The sequence below is a fragment of the Anomaloglossus baeobatrachus genome, chromosome 5, assembly GCF_048569485.1.
Source record: "Anomaloglossus baeobatrachus isolate aAnoBae1 chromosome 5, aAnoBae1.hap1, whole genome shotgun sequence".
Lineage (NCBI taxonomy): Eukaryota > Metazoa > Chordata > Amphibia > Anura > Aromobatidae > Anomaloglossus > Anomaloglossus baeobatrachus.
This window is the reverse complement of record NC_134357.1, coordinates 574062479-574088992: the sequence shown is the minus strand read 5'-3', so window position 1 is coordinate 574088992 and position 26514 is coordinate 574062479. Positions and strand designations below refer to the sequence as shown.

General features: G+C 44.5%; 2 protein-coding genes across 2 annotated transcripts in view; both read right to left on the bottom strand.

Moving 5' to 3' along the window:
• Positions 1 to 12678, bottom strand: part of LOC142313084 (uncharacterized) — a 42606-nt gene extending 29928 nt beyond the window's left edge. The window contains exons 1-2 of the mRNA XM_075352070.1: positions 12620 to 12678; positions 8800 to 8992 (exon numbers count right to left, since the gene is read on the bottom strand). Of these exons, the coding sequence (XP_075208185.1) occupies positions 8800 to 8992; positions 12620 to 12678 (252 nt within the window). The remainder of the gene's footprint in view (positions 1 to 8799; positions 8993 to 12619) is intronic.
• A 10241-nt stretch (positions 12679 to 22919) lies between these two features.
• Positions 22920 to 25550, bottom strand: LOC142310453 (uncharacterized). The gene is made up of 6 exons (XM_075347979.1): positions 25532 to 25550; positions 25368 to 25442; positions 25133 to 25210; positions 24808 to 25024; positions 24569 to 24728; positions 22920 to 24442 (listed from the first exon to the last, which is right to left on the bottom strand). Exons 1-6 carry the CDS (start codon positions 25535 to 25537, stop codon positions 22999 to 23001), a joined length of 1980 nt encoding a protein of 659 aa, XP_075204094.1. The 5' UTR covers positions 25538 to 25550; the 3' UTR covers positions 22920 to 22998.
• Between the last annotated feature and the right edge of the window lie 964 nt (positions 25551 to 26514).

Sequence of the window (26514 nt, the reverse complement as noted above, 5' to 3'; positions counted from 1 at the left end):
TAGTAATAATAAAAACTGAAATTGCAGAGTAGACAAGACACTGCTCATATGTGTGTATGAGAGAGTGTGTTTCTGTGTGTGTTTCTGGGCTCAGTGAGATGCATCAGACTGAACTAGGCCGTCCTGATTCATTCTCAATACAACATTTAGTTCAGCAGCTCATATAGTTCATTTAGTTCACAGGTCACATGATGCATTTCCTGTCAGCTCCTCCAGAGAGATACTGAACTAAATGAACTAATCTTTTGAACTAAACAGCAGTGTGAGGAGACAGAGTGATCCTCTACAGCTCCAGGAGGCTCCTGCTCTCACACTGGCTCCTTATAGCTCCTGATGCTGGAAAAGAAGGTAGTAACACTATACCACACATCAAATACAAATAGAATAATAATAATAATAATAATAATAATAATAATAATAATAATAATAATAAAAACTGAAATTGCAGAGTAGACAGACACAGCTCATATGTGTGTATGAGAGAGAGTTTTTCTGTGTGTGGTTCATGCCCCTCACCTGTCTGTGTGATAAGATCAGCCTCTTGTAGAGGAGCAGCCTCCTGTAGCCTAGATCAGTCTTGCTAAAATCTTTACCACTGGCTCATGTTGTGTTCTGAAAATGGTGGCTGCTGAACTGCTTTTCAGCTCCCTCATACACATTCATTAGGAGTCAGTACTCTACACTACCACAGGGGGCGCTGCTGGGCTCCCTCATACACATTCATTATGAGTCAGTACTCTACACTACCACAGGGGGCGCTGCTGGGCTCCCTCATACACATTCATTATGAGTCAGTACTCTACACTACCACAGGGGGCGCTGCTGGGCTCCCTCATACACATTCATTATGAGTCAGTACTCTACACTACCACAGGGGGCGCTGCTGAGCTCCCTCATACACATTCATTATGAGTCAGTACTCTACACTACCACAGGGGGCGCTGCTGGGCTCCCTCATACACATTCATTATGAGTCAGTACTCTACACTACCACAGGGGGCGCTGCTGAGCTCCCTCATACACATTCATTATGAGTCAGTACTCTACACTACCACAGGGGGCGCTGCTGAGCTCCCTCATACACATTCATTATGAGTCAGTACTCTACACTACCACAGGGGGCGCTGCTGGGCTCCCTCATACACATTCATTATGAGTCAGTACTCTACACTACCACAGGGGGCGCTGCTGGGCTCCCTCATACACATTCATTATGAGTCAGTACTCTACACTACCACAGGGGGCGCTGCTGGGCTCCCTCATACACATTCATTATGAGTCAGTACTCTACACTACCACAGGGGGCGCTGCTGGGCTCCCTCATACACATTCATTATGAGTCAGTACTCTACACTACCACAGGGGCGCTGCTGGGCTCCCTCATACACATTCATTATGAGTCAGTACTCTACACTACCACAGGGGGCGCTGCTGGGCTCCCTCATACACATTCATTATGAGTCAGTACTCTACACTACCACAGGGGGCGCTGCTGGGCTCCCTCATACACATTCATTATGAGTCAGTACTCTACACTACCACAGGGGGCGCTGCTGGGCTCCCTCATACACATTCATTATGAGTCAGTACTCTACACTACCACAGGGGGGCGCTGCTGGGCTCCCTCATACACATTCATTATGAGTCAGTACTCTACACTACCACAGGGGGCGCTGCTGGGCTCCCTCATACACATTCATTATGAGTCAGTACTCTACACTACCACAGGGGGCGCTGCTGGGCTCCCTCATACACATTCATTATGAGTCAGTACTCTACACTACCACAGGGGGCGCTGCTGGGCTCAGTGAGATGCATCAGACTGAACTAGACTGTCCTGATTCATTCTCAATACAACATTTAGCTCAGCAGCTCATATAGTTCATTTAGTTCACAGGTCACATGATGCATTTCCTGTCACCTCCTCACAGGAGAGAAATACTCAACTAAATGAGCTAATCTTTTGAACTAATCTTTTCAATGAACTAATCACCAAAATGAACTAGATTTCCCATCACTAGTCTGTACTGAACTGAAGAAGACTTCGCCCCTTCTTGTGATATCATTCCTAACATGGTCACATGGGCATGACATCACCACAGGTCCTGTAGCCCTTTTGGATTAACCTCTACCGCACATGGAAGAGCTGATCATGTGACCCCCCAGACTCCTCCCCTCCATGTGACATCACCACAGGTCCTGTAAGCACAGAGCAGCCATATACCGTATTTTTTGCTTTATAAGAAGCACCTGATTATAAGGCGCACCCCCAAATTTGGTGAAGGAAAAGAGAATTATTTTTTTTAATGTTAAATGGGGTCCGTCTTATAATGCCAGTGTCTATCTAACAAATCATATAGGGTATATGTCCCTCATAGCCCCCCATCCTAAAATTAGCCCCCTTAATCTGGATATGGCCCCCTTATATTGAATATAGCCCCCTTGTGCTGGCACATGTCACACAGTGATGCCACATGTTCCCCATTGATGGCACACGTCCCCTATTGCTGACACACGTCCCCTATTGCTGGCACATGTCTCCTATTGATGGAACACGTCCCCTATTTATATCACACGTCCCCCTGTGCTGGAACACGTCCCCTATTGCTGGCACATGTCTCCTATTGATGGAACACGTCTCCTACAGCTGGCACAGGTCTCCTATGGATGGCACACGTCCCCCTGTGCTGCCCATGGCCCCCTATGGATGGCACACATCCCCTTGTGTTTGATATGGCCCCCTATGGATGGCAAACCTCCCCCTGTGTTAGATATGGCCTCCAATGGATGGCACGCCTTGCCCTGTGTTAGATATGGCCCCCTATGGATGGCACACCTCGTTCTGTGTTAGATATGGCCCCCTATTGATGGCACACCTCCCCCTGTGTTAGATATGGCCCCCTTTGGATGCACACCTCCCCCTGTGTTAGATATGGACCCCTATGGATGGCACACCTCCCCCTGTTTTAGATATGGCACCCTATGGATGGCACACCTCTCCCTGTGTTAGATATGGCCCCGTATGGATGGCACACCTCCCCCTGTGTTAGATATGGCCCCCTATGGATGGCACACCTCCCCCTGTGTTAGATATCGCCCCCATGCTGCTGCCCATAGTAAAATAAACACTTTACGTTCTCCAGTGCTGTCCTACCTCGTGTCTCCCTCCGTGGTGCTGGGCTCCTCCACTTCCTGGTTCTCGGTGCCGGTCATGTGATCGGCACAGCAAAGTGATATCATCTCTGCGTGCCTGATCACAGCAGCAGCAGGGAGACCGGGGAGACACCAGGAGATCAGCGCTGGAGGAGGTAAATAAGGAGTTTTTTATTTTACTATGGGCAGCAGCATGGGGACCATATCTAACACAGGGGGGGCATGTGCCATCAAAGGGGGGCGCAAGCAGATATAATATGCGCCGCTGCCCCAGTCCATCACCGCGGTGCGGTTTCAGCACCATGGTGATGGACAGCGGCAGTGCATATTATATGAGCGGGAGCAGGAGATCTAACGCTGCCTTCCTGCAGCTTTCACCAGCCCCCAGCAGCACTCCAGAGCTGCCCCAACCTCCCCTGGACTCTAGTATACATATATATATATATATACCCCCCGTATATTCGGATTATAAGACGCACCCCCTACTTTCCCCCAAAATTTGGGGGAACAAAAGTGCGTCTTATAAAGCGAAAAATACGGTATCTAGTGTGCGGCTCTGCAGGAGGAGGTGTGTGGAGATTCCCCATTACTGGTCTCAGGCTCCAGACACATTAGATGCTGGGGAGAACAATCACGCTATAGAAGAGAATTCTCCTGATTGCCCCGTGAAGAATGGATATGGACAGGGACAAGATGGCAGAGAGGATATTACACCTCACCCTAGAGATCCTCTTCTGGAGAGGTGAGAGATTCTGATGACATCACATTACATCATTCTTATCTATGGGAATAACAGATGGACAGAACTGGAGAGGTGAGGACTCTGGAAATATCTGTAGTGAGATTTATTACTGTGTTTCTCCATAACCAGGATTACACAGTAGTGAAGAAGACCTCTAGTGAGCTCTGTCAGGCCCCTGTGTCTGAGGGATGGGGAAGACCCCCGAGCCCAATCACGGGGCCTCACCCCCCGATACATGAGGACATCAATGACCAGAAGATCCTAGAACTCACCTACAAGATGATTGAGCTGCTGACTGGAGAGGTGACACTGCTGAGAATGCTGGGACATTATACAGTAACGCTATCAAGGGATCGGGGGGTGACGGTATCATTGTATGTGTCAGGTTCCTATAAGGTGTCAGGACGTCACCGTCTATTTCTCCATGGAGGAGTGGGAGTATTTAGAAGGACACAAAGATCTGTACAAGGACGTTATGATGGAGGTTCCCCAGCCCCTCACATCACCAGGTAATAGACAGGACTAAATACACACGGCCTATAATTATCTGTATGTAAGGAATGAATTCAGTCCCTGTATGTGTCTCCTCCAGTTCTATCCAGTAAGAGGACAACACCAGAGGGATGTCCCCATCCTCTTCTCCCACAGGACTGTAAACAAGAAGATCCCGATGTTCCTCAGGATCATCAGGTAGATGGAGAGCAGGTGCCATGAAATCTCCCTATGATGTGTAGACGGCTGTGAAGGTCTTGTGCTCAGTCTTGTTTTATCCTCCAGTATTATATGTGTTATACAAGTTTAATGAGAGCGGTGGAGATGGCAGGATTAGAGCTGATCATAGATGTGACTTCTCCATCTGTCTGTGACTTTTACAATATTTGTTTCAGGGTGAAGATCTGCCCCATATTAATACTACAGAGACATATGTGAGGGGTGATGAGCGGAGTAAAGAGGAGATTCCTACAGATAACCGCCCAGGTGAGTAGTGACCACTATATGTAGAGAAGTCACAGATTCTTCACAGTCACCGGCTGTGGCTGGTTTATCAGGGTTGTAGTCCGGCCATATCAAATGGTCACCATTCTGCTGCTAGACCCCCCACATGCTCTTCCACCCAAAACTACCCCCATTATTTTGGGCATTGGACACCCTTCTGTTGGATTGAGATCTGTATGTCAGACCTTACAGGTAGGAGCTACCCTATCTTCTGAAATTAGAAGACATTGACCCTTAGCTGCCAGATCTACAAACCCAAATGACAGCGTATGTAGAATGTGGAGACAGTCTTGGGTGGATGTTTTTTTTCTGTGCATCTCACACGCTGCAGCTTGACTCTCCGGAGGGAAGTGACCCTCCCGAGAAGTTTCTCTTAATGTCCTATGGTATGGTATATATAGATTCCTACAGCAAGTGTTCATGTCCATATAAGAGAATTCTACTGTACGCATGAGGTAACCCACTAGAACCCACTAGAACCTTCCAGGCAAATATATATAGACAAGACTGTCAGCATCTATACTCAATATGTCCTATTCTAAGTTTGATATCTAGATGTATTAATAATTTTAATATTTTTACAATTCCCCCTGTGGAGGGAAAATTTACATGAAACCCTCCAAATAAATTAATACATCATAAAGATAACAGATCTTCTTTCCTTCTTTGGTGATATTGTATTAATGTCAATGAGAATAATAAAAATAATAATAATCAATTTTGCATTATTCATGTTGTATGTTGAACAATATAATAATGTAGATTCATGTTATGGTAGGCCGTGGCTGATGGTCATACAAAATACATAATTATACTTTCCTAAATCTAAAAAATACAAAACATCATCTGATGTCATCTGGCATCATGTCTTCTTATATCTGACGTTTGTTAATTATTTCCGGCATAAACATAGTCCTTTAAAATAGATCCTTTGATAAAAGATGAATTCTTATCGATTTAATACAATCCATTATTGCGTTTATCATTGTTAAGTCCATAAACTTTATTCTTTATTGCAAAGTCCATATATTTAATGAAAGTCTATGATCAAATGTTGATAAAGACACAAAGTTCATACTAATTGTAGAAGAATAGCATAGGCTTTTGATATCTGTGCAGTGTGAAATTTTCATTAGTCACCTTGGATCCTCTGTGCTGCCTGTTGTCATTCCTGGAACAGGTGGTGGTACGTCTTTGTCAGCATGACAGGGGTTAACTTTGAAAGTTTTCTGCTCTCCTTGGCAACTGTGGTTAAAGCGGACTTTACACGGTACAATAAATCTTACGATGTGTTGGCGGGGTCACGTCGTACGTGACACACATCAGGCATTGTAAGTCATATTGTAGCGTGTAAAACCTATGTGCGAATGCGATTGAACGAAAAAAACGTTCATCGCACGCACGTCGTTCAAAAGCTAAAAATTGTACGTCGGGTTGTTCAATGTTCCCAAGGTAGCACACATCGCAGTATGTGACACCCCGGGAACGATGAACAGATCTTACCTGCGTCTCGCGGCTCCCGCCGGCAATGCGGAAGGAAGGAGGTGGGCAGGATGTTTACGTCCCGCTCATCTCCGCCCCTCCGCTTCTATTGGTCGGCTGCCGCGTGACGTCGCTATGACGCCAAACGTCCCTCCCACTCCAGGAAATGGATGTTCGCCGCCCATATCGAGGTCGTATGGACGGGTAAGTACGTGTGACGGGAAATAATCGTTTGTGCGACACGGTCAACAAATTGAACGTGCCGTACATACCATGGGGGCGGGTATGATCGCATACGATATCGTATGCTTAATCGTAACGTGTAAAGCAGGCTTTAGTCTTATTGCACAGAACATAAGTCAGGGTTGCAGCTTCCTGTAAATACCGCATCTTGAAGGTTTGGAAATGATAACAAAACAGAGACTTTATATAACATTGTCCATCCTGGCATCATAAGATCACCGTTCTGCTGCAGTCCAGAAGCGGTAAGTGTATTGTAATTGACACAGTCTTATTTGGGATTTTACCTTTTGGACTTTTAGATATCGGCTTTTGCAACTTTTTGTAGAATCACTTGAACTTTAAAAAAAAAAATAAAAGTCTTTAATCTTTCTGTAATCTTGATTGAAGACTAGATACCAAAATATGATAATAGTACTACCACTAATAAATGTCACGGCATATCATAACTCTGATATTATAATACATTGTCATTATTATTATCGTAAAAGTATTAATATAATTGATACTTAAAGTGATTAAATAATACTGAATAATGATACATACAATAGTATTTCCATGTAATAATACATTTTTACGTCATTGTTCTAATTACTTTTCCAACCCATAGGTGGCAATGTGTTTGAATGTAACCAAAATGTAATACTAAATATGAAAGGCAACTATGTGGCTTCTTAGTTAGATCATTTGTAAAATGCTAAACCAAAGGGGTAATTATGACAGTCAACCTTTAAGAAAGACTGGATGATTCCATTAAACCACAATATTATTCATTATAAATGATTATAATTGATTAAAAATATATTTCATGTAGAAAGGTAGAATTAGATGTACCTTGGTCTTTCCCATGTTTATTTATTTTTTTTTTTATCAACTTTTTATTTTGAAAAAAAGGTTTTTTTACACATGTGTTACAATACAAGAAAAAACCATAATACATGTAAAGGGAACATTTCCCAAGTATGGAAATAGATACATCATATATTGAACCTATTAGAAATCAAGTGAAGGGTGAGTAACTTCACATCACACATCTGACTCGGAAGGGAGAAGGAGCTCAATATTATAACTAAGTGATCCCTAAATATGTGCACACATCTCCTCAGTTTTGTGTAAAACCGAAGTACCAACTACACTGAATACATATTCAGCCGTCAAATTTGGAAAGTATTTCCGAAGTAGGTCTTTCCCATCTTTATTACTCTAATTTAATTTATTTGATCTGTCTATTATTTATTAAATAACCTTCTATATAAGAAAATGTGTAACAATAATCAATATTTCATCCTTAGTGCATTAACATAGTAATGTAAGAATAATGTATAACTAGAAACCAAATGAATGAATATATTAATAAATGAAGTGTTTTTTTCCAAAAATTGAAACTTTTTCTTTAATATGATAATTTGAATAAAATCATATTTAATGAAGTAATATTCTTATATTAGACATTACTTAATTAAATATTAAATTATTTTCTCAATTGAGATATTAAAGGGAACCTGTCACCAGAATTTTCGGAATTAAACTAAAAGAATCCCCTTCTGCATCTCCTATGCTGCATTTTAGAAAGGTTCCTCTTGCTACTGGCCCCCCTTTCAGACCTAAAGAAACACTTTATAAAATCTTACCTTTTCATTTATGCTAATGATGTTTTCTGGCCACGGGGGCAGGCTGTTTTTCGTCCGCTATTCCCCCTCCAGCCGCTGTTTGCCGTCCCCCATTGTTCATTTACATACATGAGGACGCCGCCCTCATGTAACGCAGTGTATCGCGGGACTGAGCATTGTGCAAATTGCGAGTGCTGGTGAGGCTATTGCGCAGGCGCAAGATTATGGGAGGCGCTGTGAATGTCATCACTAGCGTCATCCAGGTACCCGCCCATAATCTCGTGCCCGCGGTAATAGGTAATGTGGATGATATGGCCAGCGCTAGCGCATAACGGTGGATTCAGAGGGAAAAGCGTGGGCACGATGTTATGGGCGGGTATTGGATGACGCTGATGATGACATTCACAGCGCCGCCCATAATCTCGCGCCTGCGCAATAATACTGTAACTAATTTTAAGTATACAACATACTTTGTATAGATTTATCCATAGTTATGTAATACATAGATTCATTGTATATGAATAATTATGAATTTCCCAACTTTACATATTAGCCAATTCTAAATGCCAATCTCACCTTTTCTTCAAAGATTTGATCTATTATGGTCATTTTCAAACTGTTGAAATTTCTGAAAATATTTTGTAACTCCGCTATTTCCTTTATGTGAGACAGAATGTCTCCCTCAGGAGGATCCACCATCTGTCTAAATTTGTCAGATCCTATGACAATTCCCTCCTTCATTGGAGACAAGGAAAGAGAAGTTTTTTTCCTGTGAAAAAGGATAATAATTGGAGCGGATTGTATGATTTGTAATTTACATGCAATTTCCTGCGAATTTCATATATTTTGTCACAGGAATATTTTGATCTGCAGAGAAGAGCGACCAAGATTATTAGAGGAATGGGTGGGCTGCAATACCAAGATAGGTTATTAAACTTGGGGTTATTTAGTTTGGAAAAACGAAGGCTTAGGGGGGATCTAATCACAATGTATAAATATATGAGGGGACAGTACAGAGACCTTTCCAAAGATCTTTTTACACCTAGGCCTGCGACTGGAACACGGGGGCATCCGCTACGTCTTGAGGAAAGAAGGTTTAATCATAATCACAGACGAGGATTCTTTACTGTACGAGCAGTGAGACTATGGAACTCTCTGCCGCATGATGTTATAATGAGTGATTCACTACTAACATTTAAGCAGAGCCTGGATGCCTTTCTTGAAAAATTTAATATTACCAGTTATGTATATTACATTTTATGACAGGGTATTGATCCAGGGAACTAGTCTGATTGCCGGATGTGGAGTCAGGAAGGAAATTTTTCCCCATTGGAACCTGTTTGCCACATTGGGTTTTTTTTTTGCCTTCCTCTGGATCAACATGTTAGGCTACGGGTTGAACTAGATGGACTTAGAGTCTCCCTTCAACCTTAAAAACTATGAAACTATGAAACTATGAAACTATGAATCTTGGAGGCGTTGATGCTGTTTTTTTGGAAAATGTCGCCTTTTTTCGTTTTACAGCATTAATTAATTTCTGTTTTGATTGTTTTTGGTGATTGCTAACAAAATCAATAAATCTTGCGCTTTCAAATATGGAATTTTTCTGTAATGCAATCGTGCAGGTTTTATCATCCAGAAATTTAAATTTCTTTACAAATGTGTGAATCATAGATTATAATTTCACATTGATGACCACTGTCTTATACAAACGTTCAAAAACGGACATAAATAAGAACGTGCATTCATTCTGTCCAATTTGTATTTCCTTCAGCATCTCATAATTTGGACTATATTCCTTTCACAAAAATCTAATTCCTCAGCCTATTGATACCATTATCATTTGGACACTCACATGTCTCATTTTCAAAAGACCTTTTTAAAGCTAGCTGTCTGAAAAATTGTTGTGGTATCCACATATGGAATATCTGAGTTTTCTCATTATTGGTTAAATTGAACTTTTCAACAAAACTTTCAAATATTTCTGAATTTCTGCACACATGTATCTTGGGAATATACAGTCATATGAAAACGTTTGCACACCCCTATTAATGTTAACCTTTTTTCTTTATAACAATTTGGGGTTTTGCAACAGCTATTTTAGTTTCATATATCTAATAAATGATGGACTGAGTAATATTTCTGAATTGAAATGAGGTTTATTGTACAAACAGAAAATGTGCAATCTGCATTTAAACAAAATTTGACAGGTGCATAAGTATGGGCACCTCAACATAAAAGTGACATTAATATTTTGTAGATCCTCCTTTTGCAAAAATCACAGCCTCTAGTCGCTTTCTGTAGCTTTTAATGAGTTCCTGGATCCTGGATGAAGGTGTTTTTGACCATTCCTGTTTACAAAACAATTCCAGTTCCATTAAGTTTGATGGTCGCCGAGCATGGACCGCCCGCGTCAAATCATCCCACAGATGTTCAATGATATTCAGGTCTGGGGACTGGGATGGCCATTCCAGAACATTGTAATTGTTCCTCTGCATGAATGCCTGAGTAGATTTGGAGCGGTGTTTTGGATAATTTACTTGCTGAAATATCCATCCCCGGCGTAACTTTAACTTCGTCACTGATTCTTGCACATTATTGTCAAGAATCTGCTGATACTGAGTTGAATCCATGCGACCCTCAACTTTAACAAGATTCCCGGTGCCGGCATTGGCCACACAGCCCCAAAGCATGATGGAACCTCCACCAAATTTTACTGTGGGTAGCAAGTGCTTTTCTTGGAATGCCGTGTTTTTTTGTCTCCATGCATAACGCCTTTTTGTATGACCAAACAACTCAATCTTTGTTTCATCAGTCCACAGGACCTTCGTCCAAAATGTAACTGGCTTGTCCAAAGAACTGTACCTGTGTTCTTCCATTTCCTTACTATGTTCCTCACAGTGGAAACTGACAGTTTAAATCTCTGAGACAACTTTTTGTATCCTTCCCCTGAACAATTATGTTGAATAATCTTTGTTTTCAGATCATTTGAGAGTTGTTTTGAGGAGCCCATGATGCCACTCTTCATAGGAGATTCAAATAGGAGAACTACTTGCAAGTGGCCACCTTAAATACCTTTTCTCATGATTGGATACACCTGCCTATGAAGTTCAAAGCTCAATGAGGTTACAAAACCAATTTAGTGCTTCAGTAATTCAGTAAAAAGTAGTTAGGAGGGTTCAAAACAAGAAATTGATAAGGGTGCCCATACTTATGCACCTGTCAAATTTAGTTTAAATGCAGATTGCACATTTTCTGTTCAGTTCTGTTTCAGTACAATAAACCTCATTTCAATTCAGAAATATTACTGAGTCCATCAGTTATTAGATATATGAAACTGAAATAGCTGTTTCAAAAACCCAAATTGTTATAAAGAAAAATGGTTAACATTAATAGGGGTGCCCAAACTTTTTCATATGACTGCATCAATCCAATAGGTTCTTTCTGAGTTTAATTTCTAGCTTCACCTGTTCTATTTTTAGTAACTGACTATCGCCATGCTCTCTGACTCCCCCCCCTTCTCTGACTCCTCTCTGCATGTGTCCTTCTCTGGCTCCTCCCCCTTCTGGATCCTCTATGTAATTTCCTCCCTCATTTCCAGCGTCCTCAAAGTCTCCTTGAATGGATGTCACATATCTGCAGCCATTTTGGGGACAATCCTCTCCAGAAGTACAGTCAATATCACCTGACAATTCAGGTTATAAAGTTTCACAATCTTTGAATTTCTCTACCACTGACTTGTAGAATTCCTGGACTAGATGCAATATATTTCTGAGCCTCGCTCTCTCTTTTTGAAAAGACAGCTTAGAATTTACTTGTGAATTTGCAAGTTCACACTCACCATATAAGCCTAACCATAAATTCGCTAAGCTAGACTTATCTAAATGCTTATTTTGTTCAGAAAAATAATTTAAATTCATTCTTACCTTGGCTTAGAACTTCTTTTGTGACTTGACTCACCTTTTCCTCCAAAGACACGTCAACGGATGGCTGTGCGAACTTTTCAAACTTCATTGAAACAAAAAACACTCATGTGACTTGAAGCGTTATCCGTATTTTTAGGTTCTGCGTGATTTTTAACATTAAATTGTCGATTTATGATACTTTGCAAGAGGTATTAGCATTACTTCTGTATCTGTCCCCCCATGTGCAAAGTAAAGGAATCAGTACAAAAAATGAAAAAAAAAATCAAGAATGGCTTGCTCACCAAAATGTTAAAAATATATCCCTTAAATGTATTTTTCTTCAAATACATGATAAGGCGCATGAAAGACAAACTTCAAAAATGTAACAATAAATAGATGTATTTTATATTGAGTAAAACTGATTGACAAAAAATAGAACAGTTCATTAGTTCAGTTACAGAAATGAAAAATAGTATTCTTTGTTAGCTTACGTGAGGAGTTCAATAAGAGTCCATTTCTTTACTAAATCAGTAGAAGTCTTATTCTTCATTCATCTTTTCCTGGATCCTGAATGGGTTAGGCCATGGTGACATGCTGATGGTCTGCCAGCATGTGTTGAAGCGACCCCCCTCTCTCCCAGCATCCCTCGTGCGCATCTGACAAGTAGCTTGACTCTTTGGGCCAGGAGTGTGTCCCTCCCCCCGAGAAGTTCCTCTCAATGTCCTATGGTATGGTATATATAGATTCCTAATGCAACTGTTCATGTCCATATAAGAGGATTCTAACTAGCATGAGGTAACCCACTAGAACCCACTAGAACCTTCCAAGCAAATAAATATATACAAGACTATGTCAGTATCTATCTATATTCAACACAGATACCTTAATATTAATTTCAATAAGTACTGTTATCAATAAATTCTGCCATCTATAGATCTATTATCTGGATGTATTATATTATAAATTATTTAATAAATGTAAACTTATTACAGCATTTAACCTGTTTGTGTATATATTTGTGTTTCTTCAGATATTTTGTCATACCATGCCTGAGGAAGAGACCTGAGAAATCTCGAAAGCTTGCTTTGTAACATCATCTTATATTATTTTATTTTAGTTAGTCATTAAAAGGAATCACAACTACAAGATTATAATTTTGTTTCTCTCACTGAGAGCAATCATCATCCAGTGTGTGCGCCAATATAGGACTACACTGAGGAGCTGATCATGTGACCCCTGACTCCTCCCCTCCATGTGACATCATCACAGGTCCTGTAAGCACAGAGCAGCCATATATCTAGTGTGCGGCTCTGCAGGTGGAGGTGTGTGCAGGGTATTATATATCTAGTGTGCGGCTCTGCAGGTGGAGGTAGGTGCAGGGTATTATATATCTAGTGTGCGGCTCTGCAGGTGGAGGTAGGTGCAGGGTATTATATATCTAGTGTGCGGCTCTGCAGGTGGAGGTAGGTGCAGGGTATTATATATCTAGTGTGCGGCTCTGCAGGTGGAGGTAGGTGCAGGGTATTATATATCTAGTGTGTGGTTCTGCAGGTGGAGGTAGGTGCGGGGTATTATATATCTAGTGTGCGGCTCTGCAGGTGGAGGTAGGTGCGGGGTATTATATATCTAGTGTGCGGCTCTGCAGGTGGAGGTAGGTGCAGGGTATTATATATCTAGTGTGCGGCTCTGCAGGAGGAGGTAGGTGCAGGGTATTATATATCTAGTGTGCGGCTCTGCAGGTGGAGGCAGGTGCAGGGTATTATATATCTAGTGTGCGGCTCTGCAGGTGGAGGTAGGTGCAGGGTATTATATATCTAGTGTGCGGCTCTGCAGGTGGAGGTAGGTGCAGGGTATTATATATCTAGTGTGCGGCTCTGCAGGAGGAGGTAGGTGCAGGGTATTATATATCTAGTGTGCGGCTCTGCAGGTGGAGGTAGGTGCAGGGTATTATATATCTAGTGTGCGGCTCTGCAGGTGGAGGTAGGTGCAGGGTATTATATATCTAGTGTGCGGCTCTGCAGGTGGAGGTAGGTGCAGGGTATTATATATCTAGTGTGCGGCTCTGCAGGAGGAGGTAGGTGCAGGGTATTATATATCTAGTGTGCGGCTCTGCAGGTGGAGGTAGGTGCAGGGTATTATATATCTAGTGTGCGGCTCTGCAGGTGGAGGTAGGTGCAGGTTATTATATATCTAGTGTGCGGCTCTGCAGGTGGAGGTAGGTGCAGGTTATTATATATCTAGTGTGCGGCTCTGCAGGTGGAGGTAGGTGCAGGGTATTATATATCTAGTGTGCGGCTCTGCAGGTGGAGGTAGGTGCAGGGTATTATATATCTAGTGTGCGGCTCTGCAGGTGGAGGTAGGTGCAGGGTATTATATATCTAGTGTGCGGCTCTGCAGGTGGAGGTAGGTGCAGGGTATTATATATCTAGTGTGCGGCTCTGCAGGTGGAGGTAGGTGCAGGGTATTATATATCTAGTGTGCGGCTCTGCAGGTGGAGGTAGGTGCAGGGTATTATATATCTAGTGTGCGGCTCTGCAGGTGGAGGTAGGTGCAGGGTATTATATATCTAGTGTGCGGCTCTGCAGGTGGAGGTAGGTGCAGGGTATTATATATCTAGTGTGCAGCTCTGCAGGTGGAGGTAGGTGCAGGGTATTATATATCTAGTGTGCGGCTCTGCAGGTGGAGGTAGGTGCAGGGTATTATATATCTAGTGTGCGGCTCTGCAGGTGGAGGTAGGTGCAGGGTATTATATATCTAGTGTGCGGCTCTGCAGGTGGAGGTAGGTGCAGGGTATTATATATCTAGTGTGCGGCTCTGCAGGTGGAGGTAGGTGCAGGGTGTTATATATCTAGTGTGCGGCTCTGCAGGTGGAGGTAGGTGCAGGGTATTATATATCTAGTGTGCGGCTCTGCAGGTGGAGGTAGGTGCAGGGTATTATATATCTAGTGTGCGGCTCTGCAGGTGGAGGTAGGTGCAGGGTATTATATATCTAGTGTGCGGCTCTGCAGGTGGAGGTAGGTGCAGGGTATTATATATCTAGTGTGCGGCTCTGCAGGTGGAGGTAGGTGCAGGGTATTATATATCTAGTGTGCGGCTCTGCAGGTGGAGGTAGGTGCAGGGTATTATATATCTAGTGTGCGGCTCTGCAGGTGGAGGTAGGTGCAGGGTATTATATATCTAGTGTGCGGCTCTGCAGGTGGAGGTAGGTGCAGGGTGTTATATATCTAGTGTGCGGCTCTGCAGGTGGAGGTAGGTGCAGGGTGTTATATATCTAGTGTGCGGCTCTGCAGGTGGAGGTAGGTGCAGGGTGTTATATATCTAATGTGCGGCTCTGCAGGTGGAGGTAGGTGCAGGGTGTTATATATCTAGTGTGCGGCTCTGCAGGTGGAGGTAGGTGCAGGGTGTTATATATCTAGTGTGCGGCTCTGCAGGTGGAGGTAGGTGCAGGGTATTATATATCTAGTGTGCGGCTCTGCAGGTGGAGGTAGGTGCAGGGTATTATATATCTAGTGTGCGGCTCTGCAGGTGGAGGTAGGTGCAGGGTATTATATATCTAGTGTGCGGCTCTGCAGGTGGTGGTAGGTGCAGGGTATTATATATCTAGTGTGCGGCTCTGCAGGTGGAGGTAGGTGCAGGGTATTATATATCTAGTGTGCGGCTCTGCAGGTGGAGGTAGGTGCAGGGTATTATATATCTAGTGTGCGGCTCTGCAGGTGGAGGTAGGTGCAGGGTATTATATATCTAGTGTGCGGCTCTGCAGGTGGAGGTAGGTGCAGGGTATTATATATCTAGTGTGCGGCTCTGCAGGTGGAGGTAGGTGCAGGGTATTATATATCTAGTGTGCGGCTCTGCAGGTGGAGGTAGGTGCAGGGTATTATATATCCAGTGTGCGGCTCTGCAGGTGGAGGTAGGTGCAGGGTATTATATATCTAGTGTGCGGCTCTGCAGGTGGAGGTAGGTGCAGGGTATTATATATCTAGTGTGCGGCTCTGCAGGTGGAGGTAGGTGCAGGGTATTATATATCTAGTGTGCGGCTCTGCAGGTGGAGGTAGGTGCAGGGTATTATATATCTAGTGTGCGGCTCTGCAGGTGGAGGTAGGTGCAGGGTATTATATATCTAGTGTGCGGCTCTGCAGGAGGAGGTAGGTGCAGGGTATTATATATCTAGTGTGCGGCTCTGCAGGTGGAGGTAGGTGCAGGGTATTATATATCTAGTGTGCGGCTCTGCAGGTGGAGGTAGGTGCAGGGTATTATATATCTAGTGTGCGGCTCTGCAGGTGGAGGTAGGTGCAGGGTATTATATATCTAGTGTGCGGCTCTGCAGGTGGAGGTAGGTGCAGGGTATTATATATCTAGTGTGCGGCTCTGCAGGTGGAGGTAGGTGCAGGGTATTATATATCTAGTGTGCGGCTCTGCAGGTGGAGGTAGGTGCAGGGTATTATATATCTAGTGTGCGGCTCTGCAGGTGGAGGTAGGTGCAGGGTATTATATATCTAGTGTGCGGCTCTGCAGGTGGAGGTAGGTGCAGGGTATTATATATCTAGTGTGCGGCTCTGCAGGTGGAGGTAGGTGCAGGGTATTATATATCTAGTGTGCGGCTCTGCAGGTGGAGGTAGGTGCAGGGTATTATATATCTAGTGTGCGGCTCTGCAGGAGGAGGTAGGTGCAGGGTATTATATATCTAGTGTGCGGCTCTGCAGGTGGAGGTAGGTGCAGGGTATTATATATCTAGTGTGCGGCTCTGCAGGTGGAGGTAGGTGCAGGGTATTATATATCTAGTGTGCGGCTCTGCAGGTGGAGGTAGGTGCAGGGTATTATATATCTAGTGTGCGGCTCTGCAGGTGGAGGTAGGTGCAGGGTATTATATATCTAGTGTGCGGCTCTGCAGGTGGAGGTAGGTGCAGGGTATTATATATCTAGTGTGCGGCTCTGCAGGTGGAGGTAGGTGCAGGGTATTATATATCTAGTGCGCGGCTCTGCAGGTGGAGGTAGGTGCAGGGTATTATATATCTAGTGTGCGGCTCTGCAGGTGGAGGTAGGTGCAGGGTATTATATATCTAGTGTGCGGCTCTGCAGGTGGAGGTAGGTGCAGGGTATTATATATCTAGTGTGCGGCTCTGCAGGTGGAGGTAGGTGCAGGGTATTATATATCTAGTGTGCGGCTCTGCAGGCGGAGGTAGGTGCAGGGTATTATATATCTAGTGTGCGGCTCTGCAGGTGGAGGTAGGTGCAGGGTATTATATATCTAGTGTGCGGCTCTGCAGGTGGAGGTAGGTGCAGGGTATTATATATCTAGTGTGCGGCTCTGCAGGAGGAGGTAGGTGCAGGGTATTATATATTTAGTGTGCGGCTCTGCAGGTGGAGGTAGGTGCAGGGTATTATATATCTAGTGTGCGGCTCTGCAGGTGGAGGTAGGTGCAGGGTATTATATATCTAGTGTGCGGCTCTGCAGGTGGAGGTAGGTGCAGGGTATTATATATCTAGTGTGCGGCTCTGCAGGTGGAGGTAGGTGCAGGGTATTATATATCTAGTGTGCGGCTCTGCAGGTGGAGGTAGGTGCAGGGTATTATATATCTAGTGCGCGGCTCTGCAGGTGGAGGTAGGTGCAGGGTATTATATATCTAGTGCGCGGCTCTGCAGGTGGAGGTAGGTGCAGGGTATTATATATCTAGTGTGCGGCTCTGCAGGTGGAGGTAGGTGCAGGGTATTATATATCTAGTGTGCGGCTCTGCAGGTGGAGGTAGGTGCAGGGTATTATATATCTAGTGTGCGGCTCTGCAGGTGGAGGTAGGTGCAGGGTATTATATATCTAGTGTGCGGCTCTGCAGGCGGAGGTAGGTGCAGGGTATTATATATCTAGTGTGCGGCTCTGCAGGTGGAGGTAGGTGCAGGGTATTATATATCTAGTGTGCGGCTCTGCAGGTGGAGGTAGGTGCAGGGTATTATATATCTAGTGTGCGGCTCTGCAGGTGGAGGTAGGTGCAGGGTATTATATATCTAGTGTGCGGCTCTGCAGGTGGAGGTAGGTGCAGGGTATTATATATCTAGTGTGCGGCTCTGCAGGCGGAGGTAGGTGCAGGGTATTATATATCTAGTGTGCGGCTCTGCAGGAGGAGGTAGGTGCAGGGTATTATATATCTAGTGTGCGGCTCTGCAGGTGGAGGTAGGTGCAGGGTATTATATATCTAGTGTGCGGCTCTGCTGGTGGAGGTGTGTGGAGATTCCCCCAACTATGAGAGGCCGTAAGTGTGGAAACCCGTCTGACCTCAGTCCTCGGCCCCTTTCTGCTCTCGGTCCTCGGCCCCTTTCTGCCCTTGGTCCTCGGCCCCTTTCTGCCCCCACACAGTATAATGTTCCCCCAGAATGTTCTCATTATATGTTTCCCCTTATTCTCTCCAGTAATTGTATTATTACAGCGTATTCTTTATGATGTTACATCGTCATCTTCTCCCCATTCAGGTCCCTACAATATCGGATCCTCTCAGTGGAGATCTTCTATATAAGAGAATTCTTCTGATTGACCCATCAAGCATGGAAATGGAGAGGGACAAGATGGCGGAGAGGATATTACACCTCACCCTAGAGATCCTCTTCCGGCTTACTGGAGAGGTGAGAGATTCTGATGACGTCACATTACATCATTCTTATCTATGGGAATAACAGATGGACAGAACTGGAGAGGTGAGGACTCTGGAAATGTCTGGAGTGAGATTTCTTACTGTGTCTCTCCATAACCAGGATTACACAGTAGTGAAGAAGACCTCTAGTGAGCGCTGTCAGGCCCCTGTGTCTGAGGGATGGGGAAGACCCCTGAGCCCAATCACGGAGCCGCCACCTCACCCCCCGATACATGAGGACATCAATGACCAGAAGATCCTCGAACTCCCCTACAAGATGATTGAGCTGCTGACTGGAGAGGTGACACTGCTGGGAATGCTGGGACATTATACAGTAACGCTATGAAGGGATCGGGGGGTGACTGTATCATTGTATGTGTCAGGTTCCTATAAGGTGTCAGGACGTCACCGTCTATTTCTCCATGGAGGAGTGGGAGTATTTAGAAGGACACAAAGATCTGTACAAGGACGTCATGATGGAGGTTCCCCAGCCCATCACATCACCAGGTAATAGACAGGACTAAATACACACGGCCTATAATTATCTGTATGTAAGGAATTAATTCAGTCCCTGTATGTGTCTCCTCCAGGTCTATCCAGTAAGAGGACAACACCAGAGAGATGTCCCCGTCCTCTTCTCCCACAGGACTGTAAACAAGAAGATCCCGATGTTCCTCAGGATCATCAGGTAGATGGAGAGAAGGTGCCATGAAATCTCCCTATGATGTGTAGACGGCTGTGAAGGTCTTGTGCTCAGTCTTGTTTTATCCTCCAGTATTATATGTGTTATACTTGTGTAATGAGAGTGGTGGAGATGGCAGGATTAGAGCTGATCATAGATGTGACTTCTCCATCTGTCTGTGACTTTTACAATATTTGTTTCAGGGGGAAGATCTGACCCATATTAATACTACAGAGACATATGTGAGGGGTGATGAGCGGAGTAAAGAGGAGATTCCTACAGATAACCGCCCAGGTGAGTAGTGACCACTGAACGCAGAGAAGTCACAGATTCTTCTCAGTCACCGGCTGTGGCTGCTTTATCAGGGTTGTAGTCCGGCCATATCAAATGGTCACCATTCTGCTGCTAGACCACCACATGCTCCTCCACCCAAAACTGTCCCCATTATTTTGGGCATTGGACGCCCTTCTGTTGGAGTGAGATCTGTATCAGCCGGATCTCACAGGTAGGATCCATCCTATCCTCTGAAATTAGAAGATGTTGACCCTTAGCTGCCCAGATCTCTAATCTGCAAACCCAAATGACAGCGTACGTAGAATGTGCAGACAACTTAGAAAATCATGGGAAGAAAAATCTAATCTGTGTGGTGGACCCCTAAGAGAAAGCGGAGGGTAGTGATGCTGGAGACGTCCTAGATTCTTAGTTTGGTGCCGTGTTCTCCAGGTGAATAAAGATTGATTGCTCTCAGTGGGAGAAACAAAATAATAATCTTGTAGTTGATGAAGAGACCTCAGTAGTCTGGAAAGCTTGCTTTGTAACATCATTTATTTTATCTTTATTTGCAATTAATAAGTATCATAACTACAAGATTCTTATTGTTTCTCCACTGAGAGCAATGAATCCATCTTCCTAGAATCTCGGCATCTTATTGATGGATCTTCCTTCTCTCCCTTCTGCTGAATGTGCACAGGGTAACTGTAACACATGAGGGAGGTTAGGATTATCCCACAGTAAATGTACTTGGAGAAAAAAGGAAAGTAATAACACATAAAGTTCTGATATTTTTACCTTTTAAGAGCCTAAAAGATATTTTCTCCCGGATTCAACAAATGTCCATTACATAAGACCTTGTACTGGAGCCGTCCATTGTGTAGTCCGAGAGGCAGAAAGTAAATGTCTAATATTTCTTCAAGAAACTCATCTGACAGAAGATATTGGCCCCTACAATAGTTTGGATTGCCGAGAGCCCCCGAGCCACATACTGTAATTACTCCAGATATGTCACCTCTAGTTACTAAATCACTGACGGTGAAGGCTGTCGGGGTGGAGGGCGGTCATTTTAGTAGATGTGTTATTGTCTATAGTCACAGTTTTCTCTATAGTAGTTAGTACCAAAGCCGCTCTTATTTCATGGCTTTCCACTGCAGCCAGTTTTCTGCTCCTATCCAGGCCCCATTTCTCCAATCTGACATCTGTCACTTTACATGATAACACCTTTGTAATGCTGAATCTGATCCCAGTGTTTCTGAGATTTTTTTTCTGTGGCATATTCTACTTTATCGTAGGCTACTTTCACACTTGCGTTGTGTTAAATCCGCTTGTTCCGTTGCTGCGTTTTTTTAACGGATCCGTTTTTTTTGAGATGTCAATTGAAGCAACGGATCCGTTATTCCACTGGAATCCGTTAGCGGATTCCAGTGAAATAACGGATCCGTTGCTGCCGTTAAGTCCGTTGTGCGTCCGTTAAACGGAATCCGTCGGATCCGTTTTTTTTTTTTTTTTTTTTTTCTCTTGGGACAGCCCAATGGGAGTGCATTTTTGAGACATATATATATAGATGTGTTCCGACCAGCCATCTGTAGAGGCTGTCAAAGAGAAGAGAGATGGATGTTATTAATGGGAGAATCGTCCAAGCGTACCTTGATTATTCTTATCAAGCAAATGTTTTGGCATTTTACATTGCTGAAAAGGAGCGGCAACGTAGGAAGCGTCGTCGACGCCGCTTCTGGGTCCACCCCATCAACGATGTCCGTCTTGCCCATGGAGTTTTTACAACCCTTTATTTAGAGCTAAGGAGCCATCCAGACCATTTTTTCCGATACGTTCGAATGTCAGCGGCAATGTTTGACACCTTGGTGGAGCGTGTGGAGCCTCTCATTTGTCGCCACGACACCTTTTGCCGGCTGGCAATAACTCCTGCAGAGCGTCTCATGATCACTCTCAGGTAAGGCCAAAAAATGTATTGTACTACCTGTCATGTGATGTTAAGCCCATAAAACGTATTGTGCTACCCGTCATGTGATGTTAAGGCCAAAAAATGTATTATGCTACCCGTCATGTGATGGGTAGCACAACATTCATTTTTTGTGCTTTACATCATCTGATGTAATGGTTGTTTTTTTGTGACTGTTAACTAATGTTTTTTTTTTCTAATTTTTCAGATTTTTGGCTACTGGGGAGTCTTACTCTTCACTGCATTATCAGTTCCGGGTAGGAATCTCTACTATTAGCGGCATCGTAAGCAGCACTTGCAGTGCATTATGGAATTCATTAAATGCAGAATACATTCCTCAACCTACGCAAGAACTCTGGATGTCCACAGCAGCACATTTTTATGAAATATGTGACTTCCCCAATTGCTGCGGAGCGGTGGACGGCAAGCATGTGCGGATAGTGAAGCCAGCAAACACTGGATCCGAACACTTTAATTATAAAAAATACTTTTCCGTAGTCCTGATGGCTATTGCCAATGCAAGTTATAAATTCCTGGCAGTGGACATAGGAGCCTATGGAAGAAGCAATGACTCACAGATTTTTAAAACCTCTATCATGGGCCGTAATCTTTATGGAGACAGATTCAGCTTCCCACCACCAAGCCCACTTCCCCAAACGTCTGGTCCACCACTGCCTTTTGTCATCCTTGCTGACGAGGCATTCCAACTGCACACACACCTACTCAAACCTTATTCAAGTCGTGGGTTGACATACGAACAAAAAATATTTAATTATCGTTTGAGTCGCGCACGGCGTATGGTTGAGTGCGCGTTTGGCATCCTTACCGCAAAGTGGAGAGTTCTAACCACTGCCATCAATGTAAAAGTTGACACCGTGGATGACATCATTAAAGCATGCATTGTCTTGCATAACTATCTTTTAAGCAATGGAGTTACCCCTGTAGAAGAGGAACTGTCAGATTGTAATCTGCAAGACTTCAGCAACATTACCTTCCGCAGCGGTAGGGAAGTCCTAGCAATCCGCGACCAATTTGCTGCATATTTTGTTACTGACGCAGGGCGACTGGAGTGGCAGGACCGAATGATTTGATTTTTTTTTTGTCCCTGTTTAATGTGTATACTTAACAGAGATTTTATTATTGCAATATTGTATTTTGTAACCCTTTTTTTTTGCTTCAGTTATGTAATGCAAACCACCTGTTGTGTTTATTAATTGTATCAAAATGTCTTATTTTATTAAAAACCAACAGACAATATATAAGTTAAATAAAAACAGATTTTTATTGAATACACATTCCATTGTTTGTTTATTTCTTAAAGTAGAAAAATTTGTAAAGTTATAAATTTAAGTATTTATGTGGGGTGGAGATATCGCTGGTGTTGCTCGCAGGACTGACCCCTTCAACATGCGGTGTATTTAGAGAGGATGGGGAGGGAGAAGGTTGGACATTTGAAGAAGGTGAGGGTGTTGAAAAAGAAATGGAAGTTGGTGGAAAAAATTGTGTAGCAACAGGAGATGGCTGAGGGCTGGGAGATTGCTGTGGGCTGGGAGATGGGTGATGTATGGAAGGTGTATAGGTGGGCATTGCAAAAGATGGCTGAGGGCTTGGAGATGACTGAGGGCTGGGAGATGGGTGATGTATGGAAGGTGTATAGGTGGGCATTGCAAAAGATGGGTGAGGGCTTGGAGATGACTGAGGGCTGGGAGATGGGTGTTGTGCGGAAGGTGTATCGGTGGGAATTGAAAAAGATGGTTGGGTTTGGATTAAGAGTGGTGAAGAATGAGAATGATGGTATGGGGAATGGAGTGTAGTTGTAGAAGACAGTGATGAAGGACATGGACTTGTGACAGGCATGACATGTGGAGACAGGGAATGAAGGGATGTTTGTACAGGGTAATTATGCTGGGAAGTGATTGTGTGCTGGGTGGGTAGTGAAGAGTGGTAATAATGTTGAGGGGGCTGGTAATGGGCAGGGTGCTGGTAATGGGCAGGGGGCTGCGGAGGGGCAGGGGGCTGCGGAGGGGCAGGGGGCTGCATTGGGGCAGGGGGCTGCATTGGGGCAGGGGGCTGCGGAGGGGCAGGGGGCTGAGGAGGGGCAGGGTGCTGAGGAGGGGCAGTGGTGTTAGGGGGTAGTGGATTCAGTAGCATAATAGCATTCTGGAAAGCCCTCATTACATGTATTTGCTGTTCAGACGGTAGGTTTTCCAGCTGACCAATTACTGAATGAAAATAATGCTGGCTAGGTGTTTGTCTTACAGCTGAAAGCACCTGATCCATCTTGCTGGTCAACTCCTGTAAACTATGGTTTATCAGGTTGAAGCCAGCAAGAATTTGGTCAGATAATACTTTAATAAAACTATGGATGGATGCATTCAGATGTAAGAATTCGGCGCTGCCCCGATCCTGTCCCCTCTGTCGCTGTCGCCCAGAACCTAACACGGTTCTAGTGTCGGGAGCGTCAGAGGGGTGGGATAAGGGAACACCTACTCGCTGACCAGCCTCATGTAATGAGGTCTGCCAGTATGCTGATGGGCAGGGTGGGTAAGATGGGAAAGATGGGAGGGTAGATTGTGAGGGATCAGAGGAAGAGGTGGACGGGACGGAGGGATCAGAGGTAGAGGTGGACGGGACGGAGGGAGCAGAGGTAGAGGTGGAAGGGAGGGAGAGAGCAGAAGAGGTATCACCAGACATGTTGGAGGGGTCACCGGTAACGGTCACTTGTGGGATCGCTCCAGGAGGGTGTTGGCCGGATGCAGGCTCCAATGTGTTCGTGAATGTTCTGTGTGAATGAAAACAAAAAGGAAAAAAACAATTAAAATTTGTTCATGAAATTTTCAATAACATGCTGTTTGAGAAAAAATTATAGACAATTAAAAACATTCCAAAAAACAAATCGTTTCCTTACCGTCTTGGCAGCATAGTGCTTCTAAGGAACGCAAGGGCTCTGGCATATCGGTACTGGGAGCCCTTGCGTCCTGCCGATCCACTTGGAGCCTCCATTTCCAAGTTGTAGTCCCTCCTGAAGCGATCACGTAGTGACCGCCACCGTATTATCAGACGACGCACTGAAAATAAAATAGAAGCACAAGGTTAGCCTTTGAATAGGGAATTTGAGAACATTGATTTTTGAAGTAGATTACTTACCTGTTTTTGATTTTGCCCTTTCATTGAGATTCTCCCATCCATCTTCGACTTCGGAGGCAACCTCTTCCCAGAGCCGTCGGGTGATGACAGAATCAGCATGGCGGTGGTCTTGCATGTCCCACAACGGCTGCCGTTCATGGACGAGGTTGATGAGGAGTTCCACGTCTATACCGCGCCCCCCCCCATCAGATTCCTCGTCCTGCTGCCGTTGTGAAACCTGTGGCAAGGAAAAAAAAAAAAAAAAAAAAATTAAAAATCTGTATTTTAGGTATAATGCATTTGAAAAATTTAATGGAACCAAATATGTTCTAGAAAAAATACTTACATGCCGTCGACCACCGCCGCGCCCTCGACGACCCCGGGAGCCCCTGGGAGGAACTCTATGACGGACAGGCAGTGCAACCTGAAAAAATGAAAAAATACATTACCGATATGTGTAGTTCTACTTTTAAATATGTGGCATGATATGGTAATGATAGCAACTTTTAAGTTTTGTTGTGTAAATTGGTCCTGCGTGTCTGGTGTAATGGTCATGATGTCATTGTTGTGGATACACTTACATCCTGCGAGCCTTCTCCACTATTTTCTCCACCCTGTCCTGCTTCTGGCGCCCCCGCTTCGGCTGCAGCTTCCTCCTATATCCAACATAAAAAACTGTTAGTACTAGTTGATTAATTCAACATATTCCTAAATAAAAAAAAAATAATTTACTTGAACATTTCACCTCCATTCGCTGATGTCTCTCTGGGGGGCTGTCCTCAGAAGACATTCTTGCTGCTGCCTGGCTTGCTGCCGCTGCGAGGTGCTGGCTTGCTGCCGCTGCGAGGTGCTGGCTTGCTGCCGCTGCGAGGTGCTGGCTTGCTGCCGCTGGTAGTCAGATCTATTGGAGAAAAAAAAATACACATTAAAAAATTAAACAGCTTTGGAACACTCACCTGTTCAGTTGGGATGAACATATACTTACATAAGTAATGAAGTTGGGCGTCTGCCTGGCTTGCTGCCGCTGCGAGGTGCTGGCTTGCTGCCGCTGCGAGGTGCTGGCTTGCTGCCGCTGCGAGGTGCTGGCTTGCTGCCGCTGCGAGGTGCTGGCTTGCTGCCGCTGCGAGGTGCTGGCTTGCTGCCGCTGTTAGTCAGATCTATTGGAGAAAAAAAAATACACATTAAAAAATTAAACAGCTTTGGAACACTCACCTGTTCAGTTGGGATGAACATATACTTACATAAGTAATGAAGTTGGGCGTCTGCCTGGCTTGCTGCCGCTGCGAGGTGCTGGCTTGCTGCCGCTGCGAGGTGCTGGCTTGCTGCCGCTGCGAGGTGCTGGCTTGCTGCCGCTGCGAGGTGCTGGCTTGCTGCCGCTGGTAGTCAGATCTATTGGAGAAAAAAAAATACACATTAAAAAATTAAACAGCTTTGGAACACTCACCTGTTCAGTTGGGATGAACATATACTTACATAAGTAATGAAGTTGGGCGTCTGCCTGGCTTGCTGCCGCTGCGAGGTGCTGGCTTGCTGCCGCTGCGAGGTGCTGGCTTGCTGCCGCTGCGAGGTGCTGGCTTGCTGCCGCTGCGAGGTGCTGGCTTGCTGCCGCTGCGAGGTGCTGGCTTGCTGCCGCTGCGAGGTGCTGGCTTGCTGCCGCTGGTAGTCAGATCTATTGGAGAAAAAAAAATACACATTAAAAAATTAAACAGCTTTGGAACACTCACCTGT